Consider the following 25,912-nt stretch of genomic DNA (forward strand, 5'->3'; position numbering starts at 1 on the left):
CTGCTGGTGAATTATGTAATGACAGACCTACATTATTTGAATAGATTGAACAGTACAGATCCTGGTCAGCCAGTGAATTATGTAATGACATTTGCTTGGCATCATGAGTGGACAGAACAACACAGTTGTTGATCTGCTGTTGAATTATCTAATGACACATCTAGCTTTGTCTACACTGTTTGAAATCATAAATAGACTGAACAACACAGATCCAGATCTGCTGGTGCATCTTAGTATAAACTGCCTGCAGCTGGGTTAATGTTATAATGTACATGAGCAAAAAAGGTAACATGTCATTTCGATGAAAGAACAGAATGCTTTTTAAAAAAGTACTGAGAAATGGCCAGCAACATTTGAATATGAAGAGTGGTTCAAATTTAAGACCCTATTTATCTAAAATGTCTGTCCTTTAATATGTTCTAAGCTAAAAATTCCAATAAAAGTTACTGCAGGCAACACAATACTATATATCTTACATGCACTTATATTTCTGTGATGGGAGCTTTTATTATTTGAATAGAAAGTTCAGAAAAATGATGATAACAGCAACAACAACAACAACAACAACAATAATAATAATAATAATAATAATAATAATAATAATAATAATAATAATAATAATGATAATAATGATAATAATAATAATAAATAATAATATAATAGTAATAATAATAATAATGATGACAATAATAATAATGATGATGATAATAATAATAATAAGAAGAACAACAACAATAATAATAATAATCATAATGATAATGATGATGATAATAATAATGATGATGATGATAATAATAATATGATGATGATGATGATAATAATAATAACAATAATAATAATGATGATAATAATAATAATAATAACAACAACAACAATAATAATAATGATGATAAGAAGAAGAATTTTTGTTGTTGTTGTTCTAGGGTTTAACGCCATTTTTCAGCACAAGATAGGCTATACATGGCGGCCAGTATAACTGGTGGAGGAAGAACCCTGGAAAACCCCGGGAAGAACCACCGACCCACGAGAAGCTACTGGCAGGCTTTCCCACATACCCACGCTAGCCGAGCCTTGGACTCGAACCCACGCAGACAGAGGTGAGATGGCAGTGATCCGGAACGGTGAGCGCTTTAGACCACTCGGCCACTCGGGGCCCCCTAAGAAGAAGAAGAAGAAAAAGAAACAAGAAGAAGAAGAAGAACAACAACAACAATAATAATAAAGATTATGATCACTGTGGTGATTGTTATGACTCCTGCCTCTCTGATTATGATGGTGACAACAGCTAAAGCATTGTGACAGTGACTACATCATGAATATTAGTTCTACAATGAAAGATGTCAGATCTGATGGTTATGTAAAGGGTCTGTATTAGTCTCAAAATCTTATACTGTAGGACTACATCAACATGCATCATGCATATCACTTTAATTATTTAACGGGGCCCCGAGTGGCCGGGTGGTCTAAAGCACTCTCCGTTACTGATCACTGCCATCTCACCTCTGTCTGCACCGGTTCGAGTCTCGGACTCAGCCAATGGAGGTATGTGAGAAAGCTTGCCAGTAGCTTCTTGTGGGTCGGTGATTCTTTCCAGGTCTTCCCAGGTTCTTCCTCCACCATTAATACTGGCCGCCATGTATAGCCTATCGTGTGCTGAAAAATGGCGTTAAACCCCACAACAGCAACAACAACAACAATTATTTAACGGACAATAATGGACATAACCGATTTGGACATTTAGAATTTACATGATGAAGATGGTGAATTACCATATTTTCTTCATGTTTATCCCAGCCTCTTTGCAAGATCTGCTTCTGATGCTCAGACTTAAGAGTCAGAACGTCTGTAAGATGTCTAATTTTATTTAGATTTTGATGGACCTTGATGCTTTCTGGGTCAATGCCTCTAGAATTGCTGGCTCCCATAGTGACTCTGGAAAATAAACCTTAAGCATTTATTATTCAATAACTATAAATGCATGCAGATGAAATGTATAAATAGGTCACTGAGCTTAGAATCACAAATGATATCGGAGTCTGTAGTTATGTGAATTTTACATAAGTGTCTCGAAATTTAGATCAAATTACCTAATTTGCTTCATGCCAAAATGATTTCAACACCAATTATATCAACATACAGGACAAGAGTACTCATTCCATACATGATTAAAAAGAGTGGTCTATGTATATGCAATCCACCATGTTGACCCTGGAGTAATGAAATAATCCATTTTTGATACAGACCCAAGCAATTATGGTTAATGTCATATGCCAGACAAAAGAAATATCACTTCCTATTTAGATAAATCATATCACAAACAGATATTAAGTAGAAATTAATAGTTTAATTAAAACTTGATGAAGCATATGACGTTTGTTTGTCTATGACATATGGCTCCCAGAACCACTCAATCCTGTATCAAAAATGGACCATTCAAAAACTTCAGGACCAGAATGGTGGATTACATGTACAATGACCACTCTTTTTAAGCATGTCTCAAATGAGTTGTTTGCTCTTTCTGTTGACATAAAGGCAATTTGAAATTATTACTGTGCAAAGCTAATTAGGTGATTTAATCTACATTACAAGATGCTTATCTACAAATTCACTGAGCTACAAATATGGATATCATTCATAATGCTGAGCTGTATGCACTATGATATTGTAAATTTATAAAAACAACTGCCTTATAAAGGACAGATAGAATCACAAAGAATGGATGTAATCAATATAACCAACTTTGATTTCTTCCTTTATGCAAATTGCACAATATTTAAATTCTGTATCAGACTGGTGTATGAAAGATCTAAATATTTATACAGAAATAACTTTAAGATTCATGAGAATGCAATTACTGTGAACTTGCTGTTTGCAATTTGCTCAATGCAAGGTGTCCATTTAGCATTTACTTGAAACAATGAAACATGGGTACTGATCCCTCCTTGCTGTGAACAGATATATGTAATAATATCAAGACTGCTTAAGATTTTATATCGAAAGTTGACAGTTTCATTAAGAAATATGTGAATAGTCAAAGGTGGATTCAATTGTTATCACTTTTAAATAAAATTTAATGAAAATGATGTGCAAAACAGTGTCATATAATAATAATAATAATGAGGACTCTGTATAGCACCTAATCTTTTGAAGCTCTAAGCGCTTTACAACATTTGACAACAACTATAACATAAAAACTTATATAATGATATGATTACAAAAAACAATCTCAATGAAATTAGAAAACATGAAAAACATGCTGAAAATATTTAAGGTAGGAAACATTATTAGGTGTTTAAGTTTGTTCTTGCAGTCGAAATAAGTGAATGTGATCAGTGTGTCTTTGTGTCTAAGTTCAGTGGGCAATTCATTCCACATTGCTGGGCCCTGGTATGCAAAAGAACGTTGTCCCTATGACTTCGTTTTATAATGGGAATAATGAGTATACGATTGTCAGAAGAGAAGTGTAAGTATCTTGCTGGTGTGTACACGTGGGTGAGGTCAGATGGGTATGTTGGACTAGAGTACGACAGTGCAACGTAGCACAGAAAACAAATTTTGTGTTTGATTCTGGATCAAATGGATAGCCAGTGTAGAGTACAGAGCAGCAGGGAGGTGTGCTCTGATTGTGGTACTCTAAGTATGATCCGAGCAGCTGTGTTTTTAACTTTTTGAAGTTTCTGGAGTAGATATTGATATGAACCAGACATAATTGAGTTACAATAGTCCAGTCTTGAAAGTACTAATGAACACACAAGTGTTTTAGTGGCATCAACTGAAAGATATTTGTGAATGGAGCTGATGCGTCTCAGCTCAAGATATGCAGCCTTGCATATGTTCATGACATGTTAGTGCAATGTGAGAGTACTGTCCAGAGTAGTACCTAGGTTTCATACTGACTGTGTGAATTTAATGTTGGCATTGCTGATTTTTATTGTTTCAGGTAAAGGGTGTGAATGAGAAAGTCTTTGTGTTGTGATCAGAATGGCCTCAGTTTTATCATCATTCATCTGCAGCTTGTTACATGTCATCCATGATTTCACATCAGAAATGCACCTCTCTACACCTTGGATGGTAGCATCAACTTCAGTTGGGTGGCTGGATTTGTATATTTGGGTGTCATCAGCATACAATTGGTGAGACACTGGATAATGATCTATGACACTTGATAGCGGCTGAGTGTATAGAATAAAGAGAACAGGTCCAAGAACAGACCCCTGTGGAACACCACAACATAGATTAACTGGACTGGAGTGTATTCCATTTGCATACACAATTTGTGTCCTGTTGACCAAGTAGGACTTGAACCACAGTAAGGCTGTATCACTTGAACCACAGTAAGGCTGTATCATGAATGCCAAATACATGCCAGAGATGGTGACGTAATATATCATGGTCTTTTGTGTCAAATGCTGCAGACAAATCAAGGAGGGTGAGGACTGTAAACAGCTCCAAAAAGAGAGATTCAGTCAGCTTGTTTTTTTTCTACTAGGAATAGGGCAGTATAGACAGAAAAAATGGATTGACCTTTGCTCCAGTGTGAGTGTGGTTTGGACTAGTTCAAACGACGTGTGGTCGAAATTGAATGTATTGATGTGGTTAAGATATTTGATCATGGAGTTCTTTGTGATGACAGCAATCCCACCTCCATGAGAGTTACGGGGGAACGACGTGATGGAGTAACCAGTGGGTGTTAGATCCCCGCACTTGGGCTCATCGCCTGATGTTTTTAGCCATATCTTTAATGTGTGTGCAGTGGTGTTGTTTGTCTGAATACCAAAGAACTAATGGTATACATTCAAATAAATGAAGAATTAAGCAACTTTGAAGTTGAATAAAAATCCACTTTTGCCGTTCATTACAGTTAATCACGAAAATGTTATCTGCTTGTAATGTTTCACTGTATGCTATTATCAGTATGTATTTTATGTTTTGATATGTATGTTTGTAAATCTATCTATAAATAAGTTGACACAGTCACATTTGACTATTAAGCAATGGGTGGTGCGTGTCAAAGATAAAAACTAAAAATGGAAGTGATATGACAGTCAGAAGTGTAATGATAGGAAAGGCAGAAACATGTATAACAGTGTTAGTGTATGTTTTCATCCCTTCTTCCTCAGACCAATCTGGCTACTGTGGAGGCAATGAGATAATGAACCTCAACCAGCACAGCCCTGAGAATCACTAGGTCTTACTTGTAGCTGACTAGTTCATTAGAATGTGATTATGGATAGCTCCTGCTTGTGAGATACCAAGTCAGGAGCTTCTGCAATCATTGATGGTGATTTGTTCTTTTTAGAGTGGTAATGAGGTGGGTGGAAAGCGATAATCTTGGATGATCCCTAATCAGTACTAGTTGTGTGTTATTACTGTCAACTGCTGGTAACGTCAAGGTACATATTTTGTGTATGATGATGGCAAGGGTGATAAAGATAACCTACTGGGGTGTAACATGTTTTAACTTATGATATCTATTAAGTCCACAAAAAATAATAAGTTACAGTTGGTTTTAAAATCTCATAGGAGCACATGTTACTACTTTTATGTACACACACACACAGACACAGATATATATATATATATATATATATATATATATATATATATATATATATATATATATATATATATATATATATATATATATATTTATATATACACAATGCTGTTGGGCATTTCTGTGAACCTAAGGTTTCAGTCATGAATATTGAAGCAAAACACATACTGAATTTGACTGATTGACGAAAATAAAATACAGCAATGCTTACCACTTGAAAAGAGGCAATTATCACCAGAATATTCTGTTCAAAATAATATTAATTTTGGGCCCAATGGATACCACCCCTGTGTTTTTGTGACTCACGATATGTTGGCTTATTCTGCACATAGCTTTGAAAGGATGTTTTGTTTATTAATCAGGCTACGGAAATGAAATACATTACTTTGGACTGTTTCTATTAGCACTTCAGTCAAATAATTAGGTCAGATCATTTAAAAAAATTCAATGTAACAATGACAATAAATGGCAAGAGATATTAAGCAAACTAAACTGGTTGTGAAAATATTTTTAGTAAAGTTCAACATTTTATGTTAAAAAATAAGCTATTATGTTGAAGAGAACAAAGAATGAATTGGATGTAATGTGTTTAAAAAATCTTGTTTATAGGAAAGAAAATTACTAATGAATTTACAAACAGACTATATGCCCAGGAATTTCTTGACAATCAAGCTCTGGTGGCAAGTTCATATTTTGGATAGCAGATGATTTTGTATGTGTGGGACAGCTTCTTGCAGAATTGGAAACTTGGATTCAAATGCAGTATTGTTTTAAAGTATACATTTCCAGCTTTTATATAATGTATTTATTTTATGATTCTAAAAGATACATAGTAAATAGGATTTTCTAGGTTAAAAGTTCAAGGAGTGGGTCTTCATGTTGACATTTTAAAATCAAATTGTAATATGCAGTTAGGGTGAAAATGTGGAATATTTTTGCACACTTTATGAATATCAATTTCCTTAAGTAAAAGAAAACCATTTTTTTAAAATACAAATTGGATTTTCAACGAAAAACAACACACGATCCAATGTTTACAGGAATTTAGTATCGATGTGCAGAATTACCCGACGTGCAGAATTTGCCAACATCTAGGTGGTGTATGTATGTATGTATATATATATATATATATATATATATATATATATATATATATATATATATCGACTTTAAACAAAATATGCTTTACTTTACTTTAAATGCCTTTTTCTAGTGATTTTATCTACCAGTGTTTACGACAATCAATAATTAGGTAGTTCAGTTACCATCCATACAATTTAAACTATACAAGAGTGTGATTATAATGAATATGAGCATACAATGAAATCCTTTTATTCGACTTCTTCATAGCTAGAGAAAGAAAAGAAAAATATGTCAATAAAAATAATAAAACTTCACGATAAACGTGAGGCAGGAGAGGGACATGCTTTTGAAACCAAAACAAATATCCTGCAGTATTGTACTTAAGGACATTGAAAGAATATGTTACTTTTTCTAAATCCTATGTATGATTACTCAAACTGACGATCAAAATTAGCATTTTTCAACAGAGTATTAAGTTACAATTAAGATATGTCGGCTATTCGTTGTTGCCCACTTCGGGTACCCTCAAGCCACCATGACAGTTTATATTAGTAACAAGCTCGGTTGATCGTAAAAACGATTGATTGAAACGAATATCTCAGGAGATTATTATCGCTCGACAAAAAGTATAATAAAGCAAGTTTTATTCAATATAGATCATAAAACAGCACAGTACAAATTAATACTGCAATGCATCTTCGTGTATAAGATAATTAGGATAACAAAAGAAAAAGAAAAAGAATACCAACAAACAGTCACGTCAATTTTGTTGTGTAATTACTGATTACATGACACCAGTAGGCAATAAATATAGAAATAACTAAAATGCATACGCACACATACAAATTTCAGAGAAGTAGCATTCAACTGAATTTATAGCAGTATCATTAGATATATTGAAGATACAAGATATACTAAATTACAAAGTTGCCACTATCAAAATTATGCAGAAAGTGGTATTATAAACAATAAATAGGCAATGCAGTAATACATAATATAAAAACGTTAGTTAAGCAGTATCTCACAAAAAATATATCAATTAAGTAAAACCATTAATTACAGAGGACAACTGTCAGCACAAAAAAAGACGGAGAAATGTTTTACGAATCACAGAAATCTATCATTGCTTTCAATATCAAAATATCAGAAGAGAGAAGAAAAAAAAACATAAGCGTGTTAGAACATCATTTCAGATTGCTCATGTAGTATATGCAATGGACATTGAAACAGAGCATTTTACAAGAGTAAGTATCATTCAGGCGCCATTGCTAAAACAGATAAAATACGAATGGATGTTTCTAAAAATTGAATTTGTTTAGATTTACTCGAAGCAGCTATACCAAACCTGGTTTGGTTTTATTTTATATGTATTATAATAAATTGGCAGCAACTGGAATTCCCTGAATTTAAGCTTTTGTGACAGACCCGAGCATTAGAAAGAACATGCATGGTCGAATAAAAACACGTGTCGATAACCGTTTGTATGTTATTAGTATTACGACTCCATGGTCTTAAACTAAGTAATAGAAAAGAGCGAAAATCAACACATTTTGTAACATTCAACAAACAATTTACTTCCCAAGAAAACAAAGTGAAAATTTAAAAAAGAATTTACAGTAATGTAAATTATGTCCCAAATATTCCAAAAGGTTTTATCACCAGTCCTAACGATTAAGGTTCTAATTAAATTCCATAGGTATTCCAAATAAGATCTAACACTGAAGGTGCTGATGTGCGTGTAGTCTAGAATGTACTAATCTAACAATGGCCGGACGTATGATAATGTGCTAACAGTCTTTTGAGGAATTACAATAATATAATCCAAGATATCTTTGTTTGAATTCACTATAATTCCAAATTAATGTCTCTGAACAAAGAATATGTATGAGCACTTTGTAATTCCAGAGAAAAATACTTTGAGTAAATAATTCCAACCCAAATCAAAATACCCAACACAACAATAAGAGTGATTCTGCTTGAAGATCTTACAGCATGAATGAATAATTTCTAGAAAATATACGGATCACAGGCTGAGATGGGAGCAGAAAAAGGCTGGAAGGAATACTCGAAAGCGAGGGGAGATTGGGGACTGGAGCAATATAGAGCGACTGGCAGAGGACGAGAAAGATTTCGGAAAGGAAGTTAATGGAAAGTAAATCCGTCAGTGATTTAAAACTAGATAGAGTGGTAAAGGGATATCAGAATAACGCAAACTAGAGTACTCGAAAACAAGAGAAAAAACGAGAACAAACTGGAAAATGGAAACTGACGAAGAATAACTCCATTAGTTATTGAAATGTCAAGTTAGACCACAAAACAAAATAAAGATGGGAAAAAAACAGCATTCAAAAATAAAATGCATTTGGAACAAATCATTATAGCAATTGCATAATCTGAAGGTTTGTTATGAAAGTAAGCTATAAAGTTCATTGCAATGAATTTGATGTGTTTGGGTATTTTCAGTCAAAGAAAAGGAACAAGTTAGCGTCTTTTCCGGTTTTCTCCAGCATGAGAAGCCATATTACACAAAAGTCCTGTCAGGCGAGAATTTGTGTTTAACCCGTTGAGCATTACTCGTAAAATAAGTAGTTTTAACGTTTTAGATTAAACTTAAAATAAATTTTAATTACAAAGTGGATGAGAGCCTTTTACCTTTTATGTGTACCACAAACAAGTAGTCTACTTGTATCATTCTTGTACAAATGTTCATACCCCATTGTGTTCTTGCGTCAATTCGTAAATACTGCACATTTTCTGTTCATCAATTCTGAATGAATGAAAGCGATCAGCTGTTCATAATAATGTAATTATTGGCACGGCTGTCTTTCTGGGTTGTTTTCATTGCGCGCATGGGACTATAATAAGCATACGTTTGTCCGTCCGCACATTAAAGGCCTCCTTATCTAAGCATTTAGTTCCATTTCGATTTGTGCACATCTGAGCATCCCCTGTGAAGAAAATCTATATTAAAAATCCGAAAGAAAATAACTATACTGTGAGTAGTGAATGGGGCCACCTTAGCGACAATGGCAATTAGCATTACAGAACCCCTTGGGCCACTCTAGCGACAAGGGAAATTTAACATGGAGAAAAACCCTGGGCCACTTTAGCGACAAGGGGAATTTAACATGGAGAAAACCCCTGGGCCACTTTAGCGACAATGGGAAATTAACATGGGAATATATTTTGGGCCTGTTGAGCGACAAGGGAAATTTAACATGGGAGATAAAAAGCAATTCTAGGGACAAGGGGAATTTAACATGGGAATAGAGTTTGGGCCTGTCTAGGGACTAGGGGAAATGGAACATGGTCGGGACCCTATTTTAATAGGGTCCCGACCTGGTGGGTCTCTATTTTTTTGGTTTTTTTTAAAAATAAAATAAAAATAAAAAAAAGGGGTAGGCAATTGAAATTCTATCTCTTTTCGAGAGATGTGGGTGGCCCTGAAAAGGGCCTTTGATTTTCTTCTTCTTCTAATTTCGTCTATTTCTCCACCAGCTTCTTATTTTCTGTCCTACACTTTTTCTCTTCTTTTCTTTCTTTTCTTTCTTTTTTTTTCTTCTTTTTCTCTTCTTTCTGCTTCTCCTCCTCTTCTTTCTTCCTCTTCTTATTTTCTTCTTCTTTTTCAATTTTTTCGTTCTATTCTCTCATCCTTATCCTTTTCTCTTCATCCTCCTTCTCCTCCTTTATTTCTTTCATCAGAGCATTGATCATGTCCTTTACTTTTCTTAAATTGTTCATCTCCATCTTCTCTCGATCGGGACTATAAGAATAGTGATCCTCGTTTAGCCTCACTAACATTTGCTCCATCATACCCAAATTGTCCAGGACGTCTTGCAATGTTTTCATTTTATCAAGTTGGTTTAAAGCCATCTTCTTTTTTATTCTCTGTAGAATGGTTTGAACGTCGAATACTGTGGGTTCTTATACGAAAAGCGCGGACGTGATGGAAAACATCCCCCTAAAGCCCAAAGGTTATATTACCTAGATCATTACTTAAAACGTGCGGACGTGAAGGAAAACATCCCCTACTTTTCTCATTTCATATAATCTACTGTCCACATAAGTGAAGCAGCAATTAACAAACCCCAAATCTACTATCCACACATGCAAAGCATTAAAATTAAACCCAACTCTACTATTCACCCACGCAAAGCATTAAAATTAAAAAACCAAATCTACTATCCACACAAACGTACGTGAGCACTTACAAACACACAATCATATACACAAACACATACACTCACACTATAAAAAAAGAGTCAGTGTTTATATTCACACTACTCTACATACACACATTGGCAAATCGATTACTATTTCTTTTCTAGAGTATTGGGTAGCCCTGAAAAGGGCTGTTTGTTTTTGAACTCCAGTGACACCTGGTTAATGATGGCACCTTCCAGGCCTGGCACCACACACACATCTTCTTCCCCAGTCTCCTTTCACTCTTTTTGGGGGGAGAGCAGAGGCGGGATAAGTGGCTTCAGAACCCCAATCTTCTGTCTCTGGGATTCTGAAATTTCCTCTCTCCTTTTCTTCCTCTTCTTTGTTTCTTCTCTCCTCCTCTGCTTTGTTTCTTCTCTCCTCCTCTTCTTTGTTTCTTCTCTCCTCCTCTTTCATCCTTCCCTCTTCTACAATGGCCTCTGCAGCCAGCTCATTCAATATACGCCTGGCATATTCCAGGTGTACATGAAGTTCAAGCAGTTTAGCTAGTCTGGTGTTCATTCTGGTGGTGTTGATCAATCAACAAGGGTAGCTAGACTGCCGAACGATTTTTAATTTATACTGAAAGCGCTGACGTGATGGAAAACATCCCCCTAAAACAAAATTGATCTTACCTAGATCATGACCAAACAACGCGCGGACCTAAAAGAAACACTCACTCACTTTTTATACTACCCATCATTATTCTAAAAAATTTTATTAAACAAATAATATACTATTCACATATGCAAAGCAATCTAATCAAACCCCAAATCTACTCTCCCCACACCGCAAACACCAAAAAAAAAACATGATCATAATCTACTATCCACAGAAACGTACGTAAGTGCTTACAAACACACAATCATAAACACAAACACATACACTCACACCACAAGAGTCAGTGTTTATATTCACACTACTCTACATACACACATTGGCAAATGGATTACTATTTCTTTTCTAGAGCATTGGGCAGCCCTAAAAAGGGCTGTTTTTTCTTTTTTTTTTTTTTTTTTTTTTTGTTTTTTTTTTTTTGCTACGGCAATCATTTAGTTTCTAAGAATACGACGTCCTCTGAGGATAGACTTTCTGACGATAGGTCTGCTTCTTCGGAAAGAGAAGAAGAATTCTTTGGTGTCGATACGACAATCGACAAAGCCTCTGTCAGGTTCAGGTTGCTGCTGCTGCTGATGCTGTTGCTGCTCTCTCTGCTGTTTCTGAAGTCTGTACTTCTCTGTCCATTCTTCTTTCTCTCTGTTCACTTCTTCTCTGAAGAGCTCTTCTATCAGGTCTTCAGCGACTTTTAACATTCTCACATTCTCTATCTCTTCTGGCTTCGGTATCAGACTGTGTCTGACCCTATGCAAATTCACGTAGGCTTCGTTTAGCTTAGCTAGTTTGGAGCACATCTTCGTAGGAGGACGAGTCGGCAATGGATGGTTAGACTGGAAACTGCCCCGGTTTTTAAAGTCAAAGCGCGGACGTGAAGGAAAACATCCCTCCACGGTTTTCGAGCCGGAACGTTCAATGAGTGCCATGAGAGGGATAGTAAGAAGTCAAAGAGCATGAATCAAGATTTCTATAGTCAAACAAACCACAAAGGCATTTTTTTTTTCAAAACACAACATTTTTTGTTCAAAATCACTTAACACTAACAAACAACTCTAACATTTTTAACAATAATCCAACAATATAACATCAAACATTTTGTTTCAAATGGCAAACATCTTTTTTCCAACTCACACATTATTTCGGACAAGGCTGACAACGTTGTGAATGAAATTGTGATTTCCACTGTTGGAAGTCATTAGACCATTGATGGACAATACGTTTCCTAGCTTGAGACAAAAGATAAGCATAATGGTCACAAAACCATTGATCTACTTTCACATCGTTTCTAGAAGAAGAACGAGGATCAAAATGAGTCACTAAATGTTCTAAGGAATAGCCCAGGCTGCGATGATGCAGAAAATACACACAATATTGTCCACACACCAAGGAATATGTGCCTTGTAATTTCACATTATTGAATCGGGTGGTCTGAGCATTTCTTCTCATAAAGTCAATGATATCGTCTTCGAAAGGGGGCAATCCATACGAATCGAAATATTCCACACATCCTTCTTGAGGAAAGTAGACGGCTACCCAGTGGTTTCCTGGGAGATGACTGTCGTCCGTGTTGATCACATAAGCTAGATGGTCTTGAGGTGTACGATGAGAGAGTTCATCTTTAGCACAGACGACAGGATTCCAAGAAGCCGTGTACGAGCTGTGGTTCAAAACGTAATAAAGTTCCCAGGTATCCATTGATTTGTGTGGTTTTCTTCTTCACAGGTAATGATAAGTGATCAATTCGATTCTGACTTTTTGCTTGAAAATGTCTGACAAGTAAAAGGCGTTTAGATCCGACTTCTTACTCTGGTCCAAGAGAGATTCGATGCGACGGCACTCCAGAGACGTTAATGGAGGAGAAGAATGTTTATCCAAGCCTTTATACCACTCGTTCAACACGAATTCTATCTCGATGTGATCCCAAGCTTTGTCCAGATATTCGTCCAATTTTTCTTCTTGACTTAACATCAGACATTTGTCGTGTTGAATTTGACTGGGATGATCGTTTTGACATCCATAGCACTCTTCCTTAATCAATTCTTTCATTATATCTACCAGGATTGTAGCAAAACAGGAGACGAAATGGGCTTCCTGTTCTGGCCATCTTGACTTCATCATGATAACTTCTTCGTCTTGGGATTCCTCTTCTTCTTCCACGGTCTCCTCACATTCCATCTTCAAAGTTTCTCCACTAGGCAAAGAGGGATAACAGTCTTCCATGGCTTCTAATAATCTAGAATGACTTCTCTCAGACTGTTGATTTCTATGGTATTGTCAAATTCTGCATACAGGAGGACGTTCACTGTGTGATCTGGAGATGGATTTGCAAACTGAAGTTCCACACGAATCTGACCCGATTTTATAGGGTGGAAATGTCCCTCGTCGCTGCCTTGGTCTTTAGTGAAATCAAAACCCCACAAAGCATAGCCTCCTGCATAATCGTCGTACGAAATACCGTGACTGGCGTTGGTTCCTAACTGTCCCGTGGCTTCGAACAGGGACAAGTACGATCTCAAATAATTCTTCGCGACACCAAAGTTGGGCTCAAATGGTCGGGTACACAAGGTCTTGCCGTCGCGACTGACTTCGACCTTGGACACATTGTAATGTTGAAACTCAAAAGGATTTTGATCGTGGGTTCCGATGAAGGCTGAATTCCTGACGATACCAACAATCAAACGTTTGGGTAACTGTCCTTGGAACAGATGATCTTCGATCATAGATCGCTGTCCAGCGGGAATGGTGAACGTTTTCACTTGTACGCGTCGTATCGGATACTTGGCGGTCGTTCTGCTCAACGTCTGACTGACGTCGTTTCCCACTTTAGGTAACACTTCCACACGACGCACGTAAAGTCGGGCTTCTTGAATGATAGTTTTGTATTCGTTGGCATGGGCCATCAAATGGAAAGCGGCACTGCTACGATTCAGTCTCAGACGGATATCCACCCCGTTCAGCAAATACTTTTCTTGTTACCACATGTCCAAATGTAAACGATCCATCAGTTCTAAACTTCGCCCTTGCAGAATTTTCTTACGACGGTCGTTAAACCCCACATTGTGAGGATTGTCATCTTCTGTTAGGACTGTGTCGTTAAACGTGGCTACACCTGCCGTGTCAGGTTTCCATACCACGCAAGCATCCAGATGAGAATTCTTGGCTTCTTTTCCGTACGTCAAGAGATTTTCCAGGTAGGCACAATATGGGTAAGTATCCATGCTGCTGCTGACCAGTTTGTTATTCAAGTACAAGCCCACTTCGCTGAACAAGGAATGCATGAAATTGTTGACAGGAGCTACTCTAGCATCGCCTCCTGGATTGGTGTTGTCCGTTTTGATCACTTTGACTTTCAAGTACAGGTAACTGCTATTCAGATCGATGTAATCTTCGGGCTGTCCTTTGATTTCAAACTCGATGGGAGCGGAATCCGTCAAAGAGGAGACGGGATGAAATTCCACCCACTGCGATTCTTGCATGGTCATCATGGTGGGGGACATGGCAAACAGATCCAGTTCCGACTTGGAACAGGCGCAAGACTCTCGGTGCATCATTTTTTTTCTCTTTCTCAATAATCGAAAACGTCTAAGTCTCGAACGGTTCTTCTTTTCTTTGCCTTTCTAGCTTTAGAAGTGTGAAGTCCGGTGAAAGGGTGTTTTCTTCGTCGTCTCTTTCTGCCTTGTCCTTGCTGAATGCCTGACTCGGTAGCGTGCAGGGCATTTATAGGTGTGTCTCGTTGGCCCAAAAGGTCTTTGCCCGTTTGCAGCAACACATTTTTGCCTGCCCTCATGAAGGCTTCTTTAGGATTTTATTTGTCGATGATGACATTTTGGAGAAATTCTTTGCCTTGTGTCAGTGCCGCATCTTTCAAGGCGTGCAATCCGCCTGTCACCATCGGTTTCAACACCGGGGCCACCGAACGAAAGGCCGATTTTAACATATCTCCTAAAGCGTGTCCTCGCTGTCGAGCAATCCCTTGGTACACTGGATACATGACTTACGAGTCGTGAGAGAACCGTTTTCGAAAATGGAGTTTCACCGTGACTTTTCCTTTGGTGAATGAAATATTTTGTCCCAGATCTCCTTTTATAGCAATGTTGACCGTGTCCAAATACGACTTGCTGACAGGCAAATAGTGAGAATGGACAAATTCGCGGTGAACGTGGTGTTTCCACCTTCCTCGTCAGTGACCGTGGCAGAATCCACTTTGAAAGGAATGACACGCAGTAACGGCACAGAGGTGTGTCCCACTACGTTGTACTCCACCACATCGGAGTACACAAACATCAAATTCAGTCCTTGGTTCAGTTCTACCGGGGCACGAAATAACTTGCTAAAAGACTCGTTGTCGTAAATGATTGGTAATTCGTTTTTCTTGAGCATGGCCTTTCTCATGTCCATGTCTCCGCCCAACATGTCAAACAATTCAGGACAAAATAAAATGGACACGATTTTACTCCCGTCAAATTTCATCAAGAAGCTACGAGCTGCTTTGTGGTATTCCATGGTGACACTTTTTTCGACACTTTCCAAAGCTTTCAGAAACACGACATTAAACCTGGAGGTTATAGTGCTCACCAAATCTTGACCACTAAAATAATAGCCTGGGGGAACGAACAAGTGATAGGTGGTGTACTTTTGATTTTTTGTGCCAGGGGTTTTCTTGTCATATTTGCCATGGGTATCCAAGTAATGTTGCAATTGTTCGTCATGAACTTCCACATCAAAAGAATTTTGATTGGGAAGGACATTGAGGACTTGGGTCGGGTGAATGATTTCTACTAAAGCCACTTCCCAATGGGCTTCGTGATCTAATGGGATGGTCTGAGGTAATTTGGCCGTGTAACAGCACAACGTGTTGTTGGGAAACACCTCCATGGAACTGTCACTGGGTAAGGTTAAGTAAAATTGGTTTTGGTGACTCATAATTCCAGAGTTCTGTGGCTGTCCGAGGGGTTACTGGACGTCAGAGGCGTGTCTCCGCCCAAAATAGGGTTGTTGTTGTTGTTATTGGAGTGGTGACTGACACTGGCACTGGACACAAGGTTCCCCTGGTTCCCGTTGGAAGAGAATTTCAGGGAGGGATTGGGAAGCAGGTAACCGATGCAACTGCTCAATAAAATGGTCCACAATTGTTTGTCTCCTTGTTGCAAACTCAGATTGACAATGGCTGCACCGATGACACAATGCACCACGAAGATTTGGCAGAAAAAGACGATTTGCGTTTTAGGCACCAGTTTTCCACACCACACCCACAAGGGTTGTTTTTGTAAATCTTGCAGAGAACAACTAGGTGAAGGAGTGGTCGACGTAGCTGCGTCTGTGTGAAAGGGCATGATGGTCACTTCCTTTTATAGTCGATGACTTGCGAAGCGTCGATCCAAGAATCAAAACTGGGTGGATATCCTTTCCAACGTACTTTGACTTCTTTGACACGTCGTTTGCCCACTTTACGGGTTCTGCGTTCGAGAATGCATTCGATGTCGTACACGTCGTCTTCTTTTTTGGTGACACGTTGTAACTCGGGTAAGTAAAACGTTCCTTTGAGCACTTCTCCGTTCATGTCTTCCAATTTATAGACGGTGGAATGACGGCTATGCACTCGTTTAGTGACACGAAACAATTCGGTCGTCCAGTTAGGTAAGTAACCTTTGTGGAAAGTGCGTTTGGTTTTTCCAATGCGTATCCAATCTCCTACGGTCAACACTCCACTTTTCTTGGGGGCAGCCCTCGTCGGGGACGTACCAAACAGGCGATCAAACAGCAGCACTTCGTTCTCGGGAGTCACTTCTTGCGGGGCACGTCCAATGCTTCGATGGTAAGATTGGTTGTACGCTTGCACCAGATGCGATAAGATGTCGATGTACTTCAGAGTGTGGTGATGCGTAAAATATTTCCACATACGTTCTTTCAAAGTGCGTTGAAAACGCTCGACGATGCTGGCTTTGGTTTCGGGATTCTCGGTGGTAAAAAAATGAATGTCACGTTTCTTTAATTCTTTTTGGAAAGCTTGGTTCAGAAATTCGGTGCCTTTGTCCGTTTGCCATCGAAGAGGGTGACGACCGCTTTGTTTCAACACTCGTTGCAGGGCTCGCACTAACTCGCCGCTCGATTTTTAAGTCAAGGGTACGACCCAGGCAAATTTGGAAAAGACGTCGATGACACAAAACAAATATTTGTAGCCACGATTTTAGCTGGCCAAATGAGAGACATCGGCTAAATCGGCTTGCCATTGATGATCGATGCCTTCCACTTGGGTGCGACTTCTGGCAAACTTGCGTCGAATGGGTTTGTGTAAAGTGTAGGTAGCTTGTTCTTGTAACCATCGTTGCACTTGAGGTAAACGGAGACTTTTCAGTCGCATTTTGGCAGCACGATACAATTTTTGAACTCCTGCGTAATCGTAGTAAATGCTGGCTAACACTTTTTCCATTTTGTGTTTGTGTGTTAATAAGGCACCCACTCTTGGAAGATGCTACTCTTTTTCTCTTGGGGTACTCTCTTGGATTGCAATGCTTTGCGTGTGCGACCAGCAATAGATGTCGCAGAGGAGGATGTCGGAACAGGAGATATCGGTTCCTGTTTCACTTCTGTCTTCACTTCTGTCTTCACTTTCTTTTTCTCTTGTGATGAAGAAGGGGTGGTCATCATCTTTTTAATAAATCCAATTCTGGAGGCAGGTGGTGTTGTTAACTTGCGTACTTTTTCTGGTGGAGTTTCGAACCCTTCTTCTTCTTCTTTTTCTATCTTGGTCACTGGTAGTGGTGGTGGTACTGGTGATGGTGCTGGACATTTCATCAAGGTCTTAAAATCTTTCAGAGTGGGTAGAGCTGTTTCGTCTAAAGCTTTCTGGTGAAAGAGTTGTAGTCGTTGCAAGAGTTGACCGTACCTTTGCGATTTTTCTGTTTCGGACAAATCTTGGCGATCCATCAAGGACTGCAATTCGTGTTGTAACTGGAACATTTCGCTCAAATGGGGATTAGGAGGTAAATGCGGCGTGCGTTGTTCTTGCCAACGATGGTATTCCATCCATCGTTTGTAAGGCACTAAAGCTAGTTTTCGTCCTTCCATGGGGTTGTCAAGGGTCGATTCTGAGATCTTGGGACTTCAGAGGGCCTTTTTATCTTGCTCCCATCAGTCCTCCCAACATGGTTCCCAAGACTCCTTTCAGCAAGGGGCCTAACAAGAGGGGTAAAATGCCTCCACGTTGGACCAACATCTTCTTCTTTTGACGAAGGGGGATTTTCTTTTGAACCATTTGGCGAAGAACGTGACGATGTTTGCCTAAGCATTGTTTCTGGTGTTTGGACAAAGGGATCGTACCTTTCAAGACGTTCAAACAACATTCGCACACGGTATCGATGACCTCTTTGGAAGCTGGTTGAATGATTTTTTTTTCGTAGGGGTGGAGAAGCTTTGGACAGGACAGATAGCACGTCCCCATATTTGACTAAACGTGGTGGCAGTCCTTTCCTTTTCTTTCCTTGGGGTTGTTTAGAAGAGGGATGTTTTTTGTAAGGTGACATCTTCAGGAGCACCAAAACACTGATACCCCGACTTGGTCACACACCTTTTTTATACTGGAACGCGTCGCCACTAATTCTCTTTACGTCGTATCAACTTCAGGACAGGCATGACACGTCGTGCAGGGGTACGTAACGGACTAAATCGAGCCAGTTCTTGCTTGGACAAATCCAGTAAACTTTGTAACATGCCCGATCTTTCTTGGACTTTGATTTTGGGAGAAGGTACTTTGTGAACAGCAGCCACTGCCGCTAAATTGGAGGGTCCTGCCACTGGGGAAGTTCTTGGGGTCATCAACGGAGAAGTTCTTGGTGTGATCAACGTCTCCAAGTACTCTTCAGTTCTTGGTGTCATCAACGGAGAAGTGGATGAACTTGAGGCTGCCGGAGACGCGGTCACCTCCGTGGCAGGTCGTGGTTTGCGAGTGTAAGGTTGCGTCATGGCCGAAGTGCCTCTCTTGCGACTAGTTTTCTTCTGTGGACTTTTCTTTTTCTGGGGACTTTTTCTCTGTTTCTTTTTCTGGGGGTTTCTTTTCTTTTTCCGGGGTGGTGTCTGATAAGAGGAGGGTCCCGCCACTGGAGAAGTTCTCCTTGGGGACCTGGTCTTTTTCTCCTTCTTGGAGATTCGTTTGACTTTTTTCTTGAGGAGAACTTTGGGGGCATTAGGATCCCATCTTAAGAGAGAGCGAATGATGACCCCTCCTAGAGGACCGCTCCCTCCAGGTTTCAAAATGATTTGTTTTTTGGTTTGAGTGTCGATGCGGGGATCGGCCAGTTGGGTCAAAGCGACTTTGTTTCGATCAAAAAAGCGTTTGGTTTGATGAGGAATCTGAATGATCCCTTGGAGTAATTGACGTGCCGTCACCGTGAACCATCGTAAGACTTCTTTGAGATTAGCTTCTAAGACACGAGCTCGTGTTTGTGGATTTTTTTCTCGACTGATGCCATACAAGGCACGAATCAATTTGACGGGAAGATGCGACTGAAGGGACGTCATGTTGACGTTGTGTGAGACAGACGAAAAGGGTCTGAAGTTTTAATAGATTTTTTGTGGAATGAAGTTAAGTCGAGGATGGAGACGTGTACAGGACAGGCCCTCCGTCTTGGCACCAGTGGTGAAACAAGTGGGTACGAAATCGCAAATCATCGGGGTCGTAGGTTTCAAATCGACGAGTAAATAGGCGTGTGGAGTTTGAGTGGCATCGTCGTACGCCTGAGTCAGCCAAGGCGTTCCTAACTGTTTGGCTAAGACTTGCACTTGCGATTTATCTCGAGGGCGTTTAAACAAGTCCACGTAATGCGCATTGAGACTGATGGTGCGATGGGCTTTACTTTGTTGAAACAAATTTTGAGTGATGTAAACGACACTGGCATTACGATGATGCCCTTTGCGCGTGAACCACAGTTTAATTTCTTCTTCGTCTTCTCCTAACATGTCGTCGAAAATGACCAAATGGGTTTGACGGGAGTCAGAGACGATGCCGTCGTCTTCTTTAGGAATGCCTTCCACAAACACGATGGAATCGCCTTGACTTTCTCGCAAGAGGCTGTACGCCGATTGCCACTCTTTGTAACACCACACGATGCGCTGAGGTGGTCGATCGATCAAATGATGTTTATGTTCGATCAAGCGTTTGACGAATTCGGTTTTGCCTGAACCGCTAGGTCCAGCAATGAGCATGTTAAAGGGATGGCGAAGATACAAAGCCTCCCAACTGGCACGATCTAAGTGTTCGTCGATGACTTTGACAGTAGAGGAAGAGGGAACAGAGACAGCAGAGGTAGCCATAGTGTTAGGAATGTCACTTGTGACACGAAAACAGACAAGACAAGAGTTTATATACTTTTTTCAGGAGACGTTTATTGAATGTTTTAAACATGAACACGAAAGACAAAAATACATACAAGCCAAAGGCTTAAGTACAACGATAAAAGGCACATGATAACCATCAACGTGGAATAAACACAAGTGTCTGTACATCATGTTTTGGGTAATGTTCTGACCAGTTCTATAGGGGGTAAGGTCACACAAGTGTCCTCCCGAAAGGGTCTTTCAGGCATGTCCACGACAGTCCTGTCCTGGGTGACGGGTTCTTCTGGCACCGTCACTAACACAGGTTGAAAAGTAACTTTTTTCCTTGAACAACTCTCGTGCATACTGGGCCACTTCTTGGGTCCAAGCCTCAAAACCCCTTTTTTCCAGTCACGGACATCTGTCCAATGGGAGTGTAAGTCACAAGCTACACACACATCGTCATACACGTCTTGGGTAGCTAAAAGTTGACGAATCTTTTTTACCTGTTGAGGTCGAGAAGTATCCAGATGAAAACGCAAGGCTTTGAGCAAAAGGAGTCTTTCGTGACCATTTAAGGCCATTGGGGTGGTAAGTACTGTTCGTAAAGAGTCCCCAAGGAATCGGCTGGTAAACGAAATCCCAGAAAATCAGTCACTAAGACACACAACACTTGTCGACCCAAATTGAATGGATACAGTTCTTGTAATAATCGATGGTAATGATCCACGGTTTGAATATGGTCATTGAGTTCCTTCCACGGAATCTGTTCAATTACATGTGACATAAGCCGTGGCATGGATTCCTGATTTTATAGTCTCTTTGTTTCGAAAGCTTGGTCTTGGTAGTCACAATGAACTATCGATCTTGCCTAGGGTTCCTTTTTATATACAGACTAATACCGACGTGTCCATACGGTAAGGTGAAATGATTGGGAAGTCGCACTCGCTTCTGGTACACGATTTGATAGACTTTTTCCAAGGGTCGACTGACGATGTGGTGAGTGGGTAAACGTACAATCTTGTTGGGTTGATAGGTGGTCACTTTAAAGTGTTCATCCTCTCCAGATTGCAAGGCTTCTTTCAATACCCCAAAGTTTACCACACGACTGGTACGATAATTCAGAGTCAATCCTTTCACTTTACACTTCGTGTGCACTTCTCCTTGTTTGTCCCGGTATTCGTAGCCGTAATTTTTTGGACCACCACTGACGAAACTTAGAATCTTGTCGTCGGGATGCTCGTCTGTCCAGGCTCTTGAACGGTAAAATTCGATGTCAGGGTGCTGTTGACTCGGGTGGTGTATGTAAATGCAACTATCCGTGTCAAAGTACAGGACGCGTTCCCCTAACATTTCTAAAGGGGTCGTCTTGTACAAAGTCGAGATCTTGTTCGTAATTGACCAAGATCAAATTCTCGCGAACGACGTCCACGTATTTCATGAATTTGGTTTTGTCGTGAATCATCTGGAAATAGCGGGAAGGTTCGGTCAAATATTCCGTCTTGGGTAAACACGGTCGTTGTGCCATTTTACCCCACAAGCAATTTAACATCACTTTGGCAAACGATCGCCTGCCTTCGTTTTTCACGATGTTATCTAAAGTAATGCCTTCTTGTGCCCAGTATTTCTCTTTGAATATCTTTTGGTCTTCGGGAGTGTGACACCAGGAAGGATAGCCGCTGGCTTCTTGTTTCAGTTTCAAAAAGGCATCCACGTAGTCGGCGAAAATGCCTTTCTGCGTGGGGTCACCCTTGTGGTATTGTTGTGTCTTGGGAAAGTGACAAATTTCGTACACTTCTAACAGTTGATATCCCATGTCCAGAGCTTTGAACAATTCTACGCTGACCCAGGTTCCCGTCAAAGCCCGTTCTTCCTGGGTGTGCTGACAAGGTTGGTCTTGGTTGCACGTTTCGGCACAAGTACGGCACAAAGGAAACATCAGTTTGCCTTGGCAATGGTGAGGTAGGACGGGATGGTACAAGTCCTTGGGAGGCAAAACTCTGCACTTGATCAAGCCTTCGTATTGTCGAATGTTTTTCAGGTCGATGTGCTCCTTGAACAAATGTGGGTGCCCTGCAGGAAAGCGACAATATTTGCACACGTAGGGATACAGCGAACACATGTCCAAGTATTTGATTTCTTCTCCTTTCTCCTAGTCGGCTTGGTACAGCAAACAGGTGGCATTGGTCCTTCCTCCGTACAAACTATCCCTCGGGTTCAGCGGGTCCATGAACTGGTAACTTTCCACGAGGCGTTTAAATTCGGGATCGGTTTTCAAACGGTGATCGTACTCGTGTTCCCACATTTCCACCACTTGGTATCCTTCCTGTTCTAACTTTAGGCGTCGCTGACAAGTGGCCTGGTATAAGTCTTCCATGGTTCGTTGTAAAAACTGATTTTTAGTGCCACGGTCAGGGTAACAGACGGGACATCCGTGAAATAAGCAACCGTTAAACTCGTACACGATCTTGGGGTTTTCTAAGTCCCAGCCATCGACCGAATGCGTTCCGATGGTCTTTTCACCTCCTCCGTTGCGGGCATGCTGAATCCATTTGTCTTCCTTGTCGCACAAGTAATGTAACCAGCGTAGGGCTTTGACCGAGTATTCACGTTTGACATAGTTGGTCGTTTGAGGTCTGATGACAGCCACAGTGTTTTCAGGCATGAATCGTTGCCGGTACACTAAAGAACACGCTTTGGCAATGGTGCAAGCTTCTTTCAAAGGATCGACCCCTCCGTGTTCCATGAACAGTTCTCGAAATTTTCCACAGCATCGTCGTAAAATGTCCACGTCGGAACGACAATACTTTAACATTTCTTCCTGAAAGTCGAAAGGGTCCGAGGCGTGAGCCTGGTCCCAAGCGTAGAAAGCTTCTCGTTGTTCGTTACGCATGTTGTCAGGGTCATAATAGTGAGCCTCAGGTAAATGGGGTAGAACGACGTGTTGATTGGCTTCCGTATTGAAAAAGTGTGGAAAGTACCCTTTAGCCATTTCTGTCATTCCAAATGTTTTAGGCATTCGGCTCAAAGGCATGGCCAAGTAACTCATCGAATCTTTAAACTGTACTTGTCTCACTTGCATGAAAATGATTTTGGCTCCGATCAAAGTGACTTTAGGACGCTCTGTGCCTTGTTCCGTACAGTATCTCAAAAGAAACTGTCCATCGTAACCGGAGAAATTGTGAGCCATCACTGTGGCATGACGATGACAATCTCCGTAACGTTCGATGTCCTCTTGGCTCCACGTCTTGTCGATGGGGTCTAAGACCCATTGGGCAAAATCTGCTAGCGTGTTCGGTCCCCGAAAAATTTTTTCACGCCCTCCAGGAATCTTGCTGCAGTGAGGGCAATGACTGAAGATAGGTTCTTGAATGCACTTGTCGCACGCTCGATGAGCCACGCAGAAATTAGGAATGTGAATGCCAGTCTCTTGCATGCATTCGAAATCGAAAAAGATGAAATTGCCTTTCTTCTTGTGTCCATCCTCTTTCTCTGGTGGGGAGTGGTATTTTTGCACGTAGCATTGGTGTTCCAAGTCCACGATGTGGTGACAAATGTGACATTTTTTCTTTCCTGAACATACGTGTGCCTTGGCACTGTTGGTACGTATGCCTTGTCCACACGTAGGGTACAATCTCAGGAGTTGACAAGCACATTTCTGCTGTGAACCTTGCGTCTTCACATGTTGTTGGTAACAAGCAGGGCTGACAAACGTGCGCAGACAAGCGGAATAAGGCACTGGTTCTTGCCCTTCGTTCAGACAGGGTGGAGAGGCCAAACATCCTGAGCATTTCAATCCGCAATGCTTGTGTTGCTCTCGATTGTTATAACCATGGTCACATTTCTCACAGTAATATCTGTATCCCAGGAATCCGGTGATGCTGGTAATGGTATCGAAATGGTCATCGTGATGATAGACATGAATGTATTTTCCATCCTTAACGTCTTTCCCTCGAAACAACAGAGGCCCACGCATTTCTTGAGGGTGCACTTTCAAGGTGTAGCGTGGAGCTAGGACATCTTGCAATGTTTGCATTTCAGGAATGCCACAGGGTGTGTCTGTGGACAGTCAGGCTTGTTGCAACAGGAGTTCTGCTTCACTTCGTTGTTTGGCTCGGTCTGATCGTTGAATAGTTTTCCAGGCTCTTTTCCATTCTACCGTGTCATTCTTGTTAGCATAGGTTCGTCCCACCACGATGGCCCTGGCTAAACACATCTGGTCTTGAGGGTTGTGAATTCGGACGAGACTTGTTTTGGTGCTGCGAAGCTCGTCCACCAATAACATCTTTTTGCGTCCAGTCCCTTGAGGAGGAGAGACGTGGGTCATGTCCAGTGTGGCTTTTCCGTCGGTGATGTCAAACTGGTCATTGGATTGTTGTACGTGTTGAATTTTATCCATGACTTTAGAAGCGGTCAATTCTGCAGGGCTGCTAAACTCGATCCAAACAGGGGATTTCAAGCCGTCGTGTTGTATGGAAAGTCTCAAGCGATCGTCTTCTTTGGGTTGACATTGTCGCTTGAGTGTGGTGAGTAAAGAATCCCACACCCCGGTGATGAACCCTTCTGCTTTCTCCAAGGGTACTTCGGACTTGAAATCTTTAAACTTCACCGTGTATTTGTAAGCCGTGGTTCTAAATTTTCTAGAGGAGCGCTTTTCGGTCTCTCGAATGGAATAGTACTTTTCAGGGTTAACTAAGGGTGGTGAACTTTGTTTAGAGGGTTTGGATTCTGGTTCACTCATGTCCTCTTCAAAATCACTGGCATGAATTTGTGCCAAGACTTCAGCTCTGGTACGAAGCGATAGATCACGTTTCTGCCTCTTACTTTCTTCTTCTTCTTTCTTCTCGAATGAATGGGATCGTTTCATCTTGAGTGAAAAACGTCAAATGACTCAAGTTTAAACACCATGGACTAATTTATAGTCATGGCAGACCAGCGTATATAAAAGGGTGTTTGTCTTGTCCTTTCACTATTCATTTCACTCTCAAACCGAGCACAACGATGGAAGAGACTACCCAGATGGACCTTTCATCAGAGCTTTGCGAGGGGTCATTAGAAAATTCTTTTTCAGACCAGCCGACGAACTACTCTCCTTCCTTTCGAGATAAAAGTGAAGATACTTGCTATATCTGTCAGAAGAAA

General features: G+C 40.3%; 1 protein-coding gene across 2 annotated transcripts in view; it reads right to left on the reverse strand.

The window, feature by feature from the left end:
* LOC149788020 (synaptotagmin 2-like) overlaps positions 1–7,194 on the reverse strand; it is a 68,772-nt gene extending 61,578 nt beyond the window's left edge. The window contains exons 1-2 of one of the 2 annotated variants that reach the window (XM_089974289.1): positions 7,121–7,194; positions 1,770–1,932 (exon numbers count right to left, since the gene is read on the reverse strand). In XM_089974289.1, coding sequence (XP_089830415.1) covers positions 1,770–1,925 — 156 coding nt within the window. In that variant the 5' untranslated portion in view covers positions 1,926–1,932; positions 7,121–7,194. Of the gene's footprint in view, positions 1–1,769; positions 1,933–7,046 lie in introns of both variants that reach the window. The other variant, XM_089974290.1, reaches the window with a different exon arrangement.
* Positions 7,195–25,912: the final 18,718 nt, after the last annotated feature.

This window comes from Sinohyriopsis cumingii, chromosome 11 (assembly GCF_028554795.1).
Source record: "Sinohyriopsis cumingii isolate HCF-2022 chromosome 11, ASM2855479v2, whole genome shotgun sequence".
In the NCBI taxonomy this organism is placed as follows: domain Eukaryota; kingdom Metazoa; phylum Mollusca; class Bivalvia; order Unionida; family Unionidae; genus Sinohyriopsis; species Sinohyriopsis cumingii.